The sequence below is a fragment of the Urocampus carinirostris genome, chromosome 12 (genome assembly GCF_059441175.1).
Source record: "Urocampus carinirostris isolate Australia breed hairy pipefish chromosome 12, RoL_Ucar_1.0, whole genome shotgun sequence".
Lineage (NCBI taxonomy): Eukaryota > Metazoa > Chordata > Actinopteri > Syngnathiformes > Syngnathidae > Urocampus > Urocampus carinirostris.
This window is the reverse complement of record NC_142360.1, coordinates 30599491-30609639: the sequence shown is the minus strand read 5'-3', so window position 1 is coordinate 30609639 and position 10149 is coordinate 30599491. Positions and strand designations below refer to the sequence as shown.

Genomic DNA, 10149 nt, shown 5'->3' with positions numbered 1-10149 from the left:
ACCAGAGTCAACTCATCAAATTGACAATTGACATACAACTTATTTTTAAAGTAACGGGAGAAGTTACTTTCCCTGGTAGTTAAGTTACTTTTATTATAGAGTAATACAGTTACTAACTCTGTTACTTTTTTTTTTTTAAAAAGTTGTAACTATAACTAATTACGGTTTTAAAAAACGTGCCCAACACTTAAAATGGCCTGGATTTTCTTTTCCACTTTTGCTGTGAGAGTCCATGTCTGGCAAGTGTAGAGGAAGATGGAATTAACCAGTGCTTGCATGAGTCTCATTTTTGATTTCACTGCTATGTTCTTGTCCATCCAGATGGCTTTAAGCCTGGCGAGTCCAGCCGTAGTTTGAACGATCCTGGTTCATGATTTCTGGTTCTGACCCCTCTTCTGATATGACAGCTCCAAGATATTTATATTTGGTGGCAGGTTCAACCTCAGGGTGTTTGATGGTGATATTTTACCAATGGGGTTGATGGTCATAACGTTTTTTTTTCCCTATGATTCTAATCCCATACTGCAACTAGACACAATAAAAACCTGCCTGGAAAAGAATTACGTCACTTTTCAGCACTCGATCGCCCCCGTTTCCACCTTCCTAATGTGTTCTGCCCCCAAACAGATAACTGATAAAAACGAATAGGTACGGTAGAAATAAAGCATAAAGGCTCTTTGATCTCAGTTGGGCATTGTTAAAGGTACTGTGCAGAATTTGAAACATTCTTACTTGCCGCCGCCATCTCCTGCCTTGTGGCATCATTGCAACTTGTCAAGCTCCTTACTTTTTGTGTGCTTTTTTTAGACGCCCTTGAATAAACTTTTTTAATTTTAAATGTTGTGGTTTGAATTGGCGTTTGGACTGTACTTGAAACAGACCTTTTCTTACTTTGACCATTTTAATACTAGACAAACAAAATACTGCATGAAATCTCTCTGCACCTCCCTTGATCCAACCCACTGTTTCGCCCCGAAGACCTTTACTAAATGTAAGATACAATTAGATAACTTCTGCGTTTTCTTATTTCTCATCTCAATTGCTGTAATGTAATGCTCTCTGGTATACAGTTTTGCATCATTGAGTTGTTGATATTTTTTACAAGAATCAACTGCTGACTGCAATCCATGCCATCTTCAAGTTTAACATGATTGAAACTACCTGCACTTGGCTTTAGAAACTTACACGTAGGTAATGAAGAATACATTTCCTATCAATTAACTCCAAATTTCTGCTGATACAGTAGTGTTTTGTGGGCCTTGTTAGGTTAGAAGTGATGCTTATTTGTTCATAAGCAGAGTGGAAGCATAAATGGTAAATGCTCTGCATTTATTTAGCGCTTTTCAAGTCAATGAAGACCTCCCAAAGCGCTTTACATTTATCCATTCACACACACACTCACACACCCCACCTGCTTATTGGGGGCATTAGGGATTCAGTGTCTTGCCCAAAGACACTTCGACATATAACACAGAGGAGCCGGGAATCGAACCTGTGACCACTTGATCTCAAGACGAGCTCTACCTCCTGAGCTAATTCAGCCCAAAGTCTGAATGGTAGGATCTTCAGCATAACTTGCAATATGTCTACTGTTAGGAAATAAATATTAATATATGTATTGTTTACCAAATTGTTCGAATTAGTTATATGACTCCATTAACCAAACACAACCTGCATTCTCCTAACAATGCGCGCTCGTTTCTTGATGGGAAAAGACGGACAAGAATAGCCGACGTTTTCACACGGGGGCAGATTTAATTTCTTAAACGATTTACCGGTAGCTAAGTGAACTCCATCGAATATATAGCCGAAATGGTGTCGCTCGAGTCTCTGTCAAGCCAGCTCTCTCGCTCTTCTGCCTTTCTTTCTCTCGACCCACGTCTCTCCGCAAGCTGGTGTGCCAGCTCCTCCCATGGGCATGCCTGGAAAGCCCCCTCACCTCGATGTCTGAAATGGTCAAAACTTTCCCGAGCGTTTCTACGTCACCAGGGCCCCTCTGCGTCGAGAAGTGCTGATTATCTTATCAGCCCTTTGTCCCGGTTCCCCGCTGTTCCTGTAAGCATCATTCTCAACTAGGTTGCATTGACTTCGCCCAACAGCTCAGCCTGTGAATAGCTTTTGCATTTAAATGTAATTTGTATTTGATCGTACAAAACCCTTTGTAGTCAAATGTATAAAATCCTTCACTACTTCACTATAAACTTCTTATGTCTCAGCCATCCGTTTCACAATGTCTTGAAGGAACACACGAGAAGCAAAAGCTCTCCGGTTGATACATACAAATACCTTTATTTTACATTCATACATCAAAGGACATTGTACAACAATTTTTTCATTTCCGTTACAAAAATCCCAATCCAAAAAGATTTACAGCGATGCATTTTGCATGTTAATAAGGTTGGTGATAAACCATGAAAAGAAATACACACATTCATACATACACACACGGAGGTTGGAGTCAGGGTCAAGGTGGTAAACGGGGGTGTACCTTAACAGGGCTGAATTGCCATGACGTCGAGAAAAGGCACATTGAATCCACTGTGTATATATGTACAAAGTGACAACTTACACAACTGTACGCCGGGAGCATTAACAACGACCAATGAACTCAAAACCTTCACTTATGAAAAACAGAATCCGGTAACAACCCCCACCCGCCCCAAAAACCACAACTATACAAATGCATGGAAATTTCATGAAAACGACAAAGACCATTGCCTCCGCCCGCAGAGGACAATCCCACAGTATGTATAAATACACAATAATATATCACAATATTTATAATCATACCCCTCCATAGAGCGGCTCATGCATAAGCAGTTGGACAAAATTGAAGAGCGTTTGATTTTTTTCAATTTTTATTTAACGACGCTCCCATTCTTTTTAAAATATACGTCGCCACCCGTCAGTCGGTTTCCAGAAAACTAAGTTCTTTGTTATAAAATACTGTATTTTTTTTTTCTTGTTAAAAACTGCCTTCTATACATTCCGTTCTTCGATAAAATAAAGCTTTAGACTTTTGAAGAGTAGAAACATGTAAGTATACACACATACTACTTATATAGTTGGTGTGTATAGAAACAATAAAGTGACTCCATGTTCACATGTTATGGAAACCCGTTTTTTTTTTCCAACTTTCCTGTTTTGATTTGTCGTAACAAGAGTTTTAAATGATTGTACGCATCAAAAGGGGAGGGGGTCCAACGGCTACTTTGTGTGGATTTCAGGCCGATGTAGATATACCTCGAAGCAGATTCCAAATCAAATAAAATAAGAAAAAAATAAACATTTGTGGCTTGTGTTGCGATCAGCGATTGCAAAGTGCTAATGTATAAAACTTTTAAAAAACGGATTAAAGAATCAAACTTTTTTTTACATTTTTTGAAAAACAAAAATCTACTATTGCTCAGGAGTTCTTTTAAGTGAAAGTGCACCTCCCAAAACGGGGAATTTACCGATACCATCATTTACAAATTGTTAGACAGTACCATTACAACAGTCATAAAATTAAAGGGTAAGTGTGTATTATTTGACCATGTCGCTGTATTGTGTAGTGAAACTGAAAACAAGTGCTAAAAAGCACAAAGAATACCAACTAGGAGATTCTAAGTGATCAAAAAATTGTCACATTTTTTCTCCCCGCCTTTTTGAGGTTTTTGGGTACCCATAGCAGCAAGATGACCGACTATGACGTCAGCCACCTCTAGGGCGGGGGTCAGCAGCCCGCTCATGGCTCCATGGCGTTTTTTTTAAATGGGAAATTATGTTATTTGGCTCCAAACACATTTTGGGATTAAGTTTTTTTGGGGTCCGATATGGCTCTTTCAACATTTTGGGTTGCCAACCTATTTCTAGGGTGGGACTCGTGGTATGAAAAATGAATGGAACTGTATCAACCTACAAATATTTCTAAAAATATATATTATAGTTGAATTTTTGATTATCAACCCAATCTTCGTTCCTTTTTTAACTAGAACGTGCTAAATAATACACATTGTCCCTTTAAGTAGTTCCTAAATTGAAAGTGCACACCCAAAAAATGGGGAATTTACTTTTACCATTATTTGCAAATGGTTCGAAAGTAACGATACGGTCATAAAATTAAGAGATTTATTTCTAATAAATATCGTTTATAAATCGTTAAACAGTATCAATGCAGTCATGAAATTACCAATTTATTTTTTTCACAGGACCTTGCTTTTAAATGTATTTTTTTCCTGCAGATTTTTGGGGAAAGTGACATTTCCCATAAGTGAATCAATAGTGATTAAAGTAGGGCTGCAACAATGAATCGATAACGTTGATTATTAAAGGCGTTGGCCACAAATTTCATCATCAATTCAGCGTGTCGTTCGATGTATGCGCCACCCAAATGTTATGAGAGTGGAGTTCAGGGGACATGTTTGTATAGAACTTCGGTCCGCCAAAGAGCACCTCAAGACATTTTTTGAAAAAATAAAAGTATCTCACATAATTGCAAACATTTGTATGTATTTTCACCGTTAAAGCCCTACTGTGTCAATTTGACCACTATAAGGTACTGTTGTCTAATGCTGCTGCGCTGTGCTCTTTGGCACTAGTTTTTGTACGCAAGATGCCAGAAAAAACATGGCAGCAACCTCAAGGTATGGATTCCACTATGCAAAGGAAATACACATTTCTTGACCAATACATTTTTCTAAAAAGTAAAATTGGTATGATAGTTTTATGCATTTTTGCCTAGTACTCAGATCAGTATTTTTTTTCTTACTAAATGGAAGTTTTTTGTGCCACTAGGAGGCACTAAAATATTACACACTGTCCCTTTAAGCTTATTAGACAAACACTTGGATTTGTTTATTGTTTTATATTGTATAATATTGTGTCGTTTTGTGCATTTTTTTCTATCATTGCAACATTTTATTTTTGGAAAAAAGGGAGGAAATGAAAACTGTTTTTAAAAAAAAGAGATTTGATTCAATGATTTGAAAAAAAGAATTGACCGATTCATCAATTATTAAAACATCATTAGTTGCAGTTCTAGATTAAAGCACAATTTTTTCTTCCTCTTAAGAGCTCATAAGTGCAAGCGTGCAAAAATTTTAATTCCACTCATCTTTTTCCGCCAACATAGTTGTCTACTTATGTGATTTAAACACAAAATTTACCATGACTTCAAAATGACACTATAACGCAACAGTGTTTTTTTGCCCAAAAGGAGATCTCAGCCACAGCGTCCCCAAAAATAATCAAAACGCGATATAAATAAGATAAAATTCTCACTTGTGTTCAAGGATACAAAAGCAAGACGGCAAACGGCTCATTTGATTTGTCCGACGATCACAGTGTGACAGCAATCTCTTGAAACGATTGTACACGGCAGAGAAGTGGGAAATCGCAATGACACCGTGGCCTTGTTTTTAACAAGCCTTGTTAAGGTCCGTCGGCATGCCGTCGGTGGAAATGCGATACTGGATTTTGGTGTTGGTGATGGCGCCGTGCTTCTGCCGCAAGTGAAGACGCAGCTGACTTTTGTGGCGGAAGTGCAAATTGCATTTCTCACACTAAAAGGAGAAAAAGAGAAGAGAAACACGGTTAACACAAAAGACTGCGGCAATGTTCCCTGTAATTTTCCTTACGGGTCTGAGTGTTCACACAAAGTCGGTGAGCAGCGCTTGAAACAACAGTGAGGAACCATAATCCCAAGTGTGGCAAGATAATTAATGATCAAACATGTCCAAAACTTCACATCAAGTTACATTTTGCTGAGTTTCCGGCAATGCAAAATGATTTTTCTCTTTTGAATGAATTGACTCATGTACTATTGCAAAGGTTGTACAGCCTACAAACGTCGTTTGTTCTTACAATTCTTTCACAAGATATCCATTTCTTTTTATTTCCTGACATATTTTGTGGCATAATATTAACATTTTGGGGGGCTTATTTAGTCGGTTGTAAGATACAGAACTGTACTTAATCACATTTTTAGTGGAAGCACAATGTTGGCAACAAGATTTACTTGATATAATTGGAAATTATTTAAATGCAACACAAACTTTTTCTTCTTTTTGTTCCTTTAAAAAATATCTCTGTGTGTTTATTTTTTCTGACATTTTTTTCTGGCTTTTTTCTACATTTTTCCTTCTTTTTTCTCTTCCTTTTGTTTCTTTTTTTCTCAGCTTTACACTACTTTTTCATTTTGGTATTTTTTTCTTTTTTGTTCTATTCCCCCCTTCCTTTAAGTCATTTTGTGCATAATTTTACATAATATTTGGTTATGTTGGGATTAAAGAAGCAAAAACAACCCGAAGAGCCGTTTAGGACCCGAAAGAGCCGGTTCCTTTTAGTGAGCCGAGCCGAAGAAGCCGGTTCCCCGACAAACTCTACTAACTTTACTCAACTTCGTTCTCCTTCGACTCGACTTAAAAATACCGCATTTAGGGCACAACGTCAGGGGAACCCGTGTATTTTTACCTTCATTCACTGTAACTTTGACTTAATTCGCTTCTTAAGTAGTAATTTTGAGCCCTCATTTTTGTGCGCTGGCTAGATTTTCTTGTGCGCTGAGAATGTGCGAGCAGTGCGCAATTGCGTACGCGCGCAGCTTAGAGGGAACACTGGACTGCGGTATGCTCGGCTTCTATCGTTCTGACTGGAGCAGCTGAAAGTCTCCAGGGCCAGCAAGGCCTTCTCTGCTGGCCTAACATAACCAGACATTATTACTGTATCATAATTGTTACACATCGCAGGAAGTGGTTCCTTTACAACAGGGGTCGGGAACTTTTTTGACTCAAAGAGCCATAAAAGCAAAATATATTAATTTTGTTTTGGGAAAGAGCCACACCATATTTTACGAGACAAATTTACTAAATTGCTAAACCCGCGCCTCAGACAACAGCTTAGTCTTCAGCACATTTATTTTTGATGATTTGATAAAAATTATGAAAAGAGAATAATGCCAGAGCCGTGTCCCAAATTCAACAAACAGACCACTTTAAACTTGTCTCTTTCTTGCAATTACTCAAGATCGGTTAAACTCATTTTGACCCTTTTTTTTTCATACATATTGGTTTCAAAACCAGATGCAAGCAGTTATTTTGTAAAAACGTCACAAGGTTCTGAGAACAGGGAGCCTGATGTGCTTACCTTTGGCGCAGACCGCATAGGGCGAGAGATGGGAGTGCTTGCACTTTTTGCATAGCTCCACCCATCCCTCCCACTCACCCAATCAAATAACTTTAAATTCTCTTCTGGTGTTTTGGCGTATTTACAGTTTGTTCTGTGGATTTCATCATAAGGTATCTGAACACTGAACACAGATTATATAGTGAGCTTTTGTATAAAGGATGCTTTAGCGTTGTACAGCCAAAACAAGTTTTTTTGGTGTGACACCTTGACTGTAAATTGCAGTGAAAAACGTGTATTCTGCGAAGTACTGCAATGTAATTCAGCTTTGGTATGGCTTTGCGTGTATCTAAACAGGATTAATAGATTAAGTTTTGAACGAGATGGAGAAAATTTGCATGCAATTAAATTTTCTCTGAGCCACAGGTTCATAGAAAGAGCCATATATGGCTCGCGAGCCATAGGTTCACAACCTAAGTGGTCAAGGTATTGGTGAACATTATTGTCCTCCACATTTTGCCATTTTCAAGTCAAGTCATGTTTAATTGTATAGTCTTTAATCACAAGAAGTCTCCAAGGGCTGCACAGAGTATTATGTAATTGATTACAAATGAAACGACTCTAAAAAAAAAATCCTTGTTTATTAGATTATACATCTGTGTTTGCTCACTATTTGAACCAATTGTGTTTTATTAAAATAAATGAAGTATTTTTTACACCACTAGTGGTCGTTTAATAATAAACACTGGGGCTTTAAATAGTCATATGAAATGCTTTTTTTTTATTATTTAAATATTTAATGCCGGCCTTTTCCACTTGGGTCCACTCCTTCCAGTAGTTTTAGGTCAGAGTTTGGATAGCCTGTGCCGTCAACCGGAATGGATGCACTGGCCAATGGAATTAGGTACATTTTAATTTAATGTAGGGTCGTATTTTTTTTCGAAAAATCTTCTTTGTCACCGAATGATTTTATATCGCGAGTTTTAATTTTCAGGTTTGTTTAAAGCAGGGGCCGGAAAACTGCAGGCTGCAGGCCAAATGCAGCCTGTCAGGCTTTTGCTTCCGGCCTTCCAAAAGAAAATGAAATTTTTCTAAAAATAATTAAATTCTGCTAAATTATGTGCAAGATTTTTACTTTTACTTCATTTTGGCTAATAATTCTGCTATAATTTTATGATTTTACTATGTTTCTTACCTTGTGTCTTACCTTCCCCCCATTTTATCTAGGTTTTCTAGAGATTTTCATTCATTATCTGCACCGCTTATCCACAGTAGGGTCGTGGGGGTGCTGGAGCCCATCCCAGCTATCTTCGGGCAGTGGACACCCTGAACTGGTTGCCAGCCAGTCGCAGAGCACACAAGGACAGAAATGTCGCTCGCTTGTTCACACCTAGGGACAATTTGGACCGGCCAATTAACCTAACTTGCATGTTTTTGGAATGTGGGAGGAAACCAGAGTGCCCGGAGGAAACCCACGCAAGCACAGGGAGAACATGGAAACTCCACACAGGAACGTTTGATCCCATGACCTCAGAACTGTGTCACACACGCGCTAACTACTGCGCTGCCGTGCTGCCTTTCTAGAAATATATTACTTAAAATTAGCTCAAATTATCTGCGTGTGAGACAAATACTTTTTTAAAACTACACTTTAACTTCTGTTTTTTATAGAAATAAATAAATTTTAATAATCTGCTTGAAATATTTGTTGCTGTGCAATCTTAAACAGCTTAATCAGTCATTAAATATATATTTCCCTTTACTATGCTCCTGGTCTGAGCCTTTACTCGGAAAATGTTGGTCTACTAGTAATCGCAAGAGCCAAGAAGAAAACCACAGGTTTGAGAGCATTCTCCATTCGGGCCCCGGTGCTGTGGAATGCTCTGCCCTCTGAGATTCAATCTGCAACCTCCGGAAACTGTTTACATCTAGGCTTAAAACACACTTATATTATATAGCTTATGAATGACCTATTTTTCATGTTGACGATATCTCTATTGTTTATTGATGCACTGGTAACCTCCATTGCAGCCTGGTCATCGTGTGTGGCCCCTTCTCAAGGGTTCTTAGTTTCCTTATGCTGAAGTTATTGAGTTTTCCCTTGGCCTCATGTAGGTTTTAGATCAGGGGATAGTGTATTAGCAGTCTAGTCTGTACAGAGACTTCCTGTGCTTAAGGGCTATACTAAAAAACATGACGACTTACTACCTTAGTAATAGTTTTTGGAGAGGAATTACATTTTTTCCATCCTCCTGAAAAGAAAGACTTTTGTGTTTTCCACACGGAGAAATTGTGACTTACGTGGTAAGGCTTCTCGCCCGTATGTATGCGCAGATGGCTCTTGAGAGTCTGCAGATGTCGGAAACGCGTCCCGCAGATCTCACAAGGGTACGGTTTCTCGCCCGTGTGGATTAGTACGTGGGCTCTGAGGTGGGCAACCTGTAAAAATTGAAAAAAAAATTTGAATTAGCATTTGTTGGGACATTGTGTAATATTTGAGAGGGTGCCGTATTTTGCAGTGTAACCGAAAACAAGTGCTACAAAGCACAAGGAAGAATACTAACCACGGAGACTCTAAGTGGCCATTTTTTTTTCTTTTGCCAAGGTTTGATGTAGTTTGGTCACTTTAAGTCTAGGTTTGTGTAGTTTGTCTTCTTTCTTTTTAGCACTCGTTAAGATTGAGAGGTCAAATGTAAGTAAAGGCCAATTTAAATTATGGATTCACTTAGTACTGATTGATTTATTTTCAAATCAATTCTTGATTTTTTTGGGGTTATTTTGTGTGGCATTAAAAAAAGCTATTTGAGAACAAAGGACTTTTTAAATCATAAGTTCTCTTGTGGAAAACCCAATTTGATCCAACCTCACCCAGACCATAACTCCGGCGGCCCTCAAGTAAATTGAGTTTGAGACCCCTGGTTTAAAGCCATGACTTAAATCGTAGACTGAATATCAAGGTACGCTTTAAAAATTCAATTTTTTATGACATTAAAAGGTGTCAAGTCCCAGTTTCAGTTAAAAGTAAAATTGTTACTTTTTCTGTTT

At 38.2% G+C, this 10149-nt stretch overlaps 1 protein-coding gene across 2 annotated transcripts in view; it reads right to left on the bottom strand.

Annotated features, from left to right (window-relative positions):
• Nucleotides 1–2264: 2264 nt before the first annotated feature.
• bcl6aa (BCL6 transcription repressor aa) overlaps nucleotides 2265–10149 on the bottom strand; it is a 29194-nt gene continuing 21309 nt past the window's right edge. For both annotated transcript variants that reach the window (XM_088349770.1, XM_088349769.1), the window contains exons 8-9: nucleotides 9406–9543; nucleotides 2265–5543 (exon numbers count right to left, since the gene is read on the bottom strand). In XM_088349770.1, the coding sequence (XP_088205896.1) occupies nucleotides 5400–5543; nucleotides 9406–9543 (282 nt within the window). In that variant the 3' untranslated portion in view covers nucleotides 2265–5399. The remainder of the gene's footprint in view (nucleotides 5544–9405; nucleotides 9544–10149) is intronic.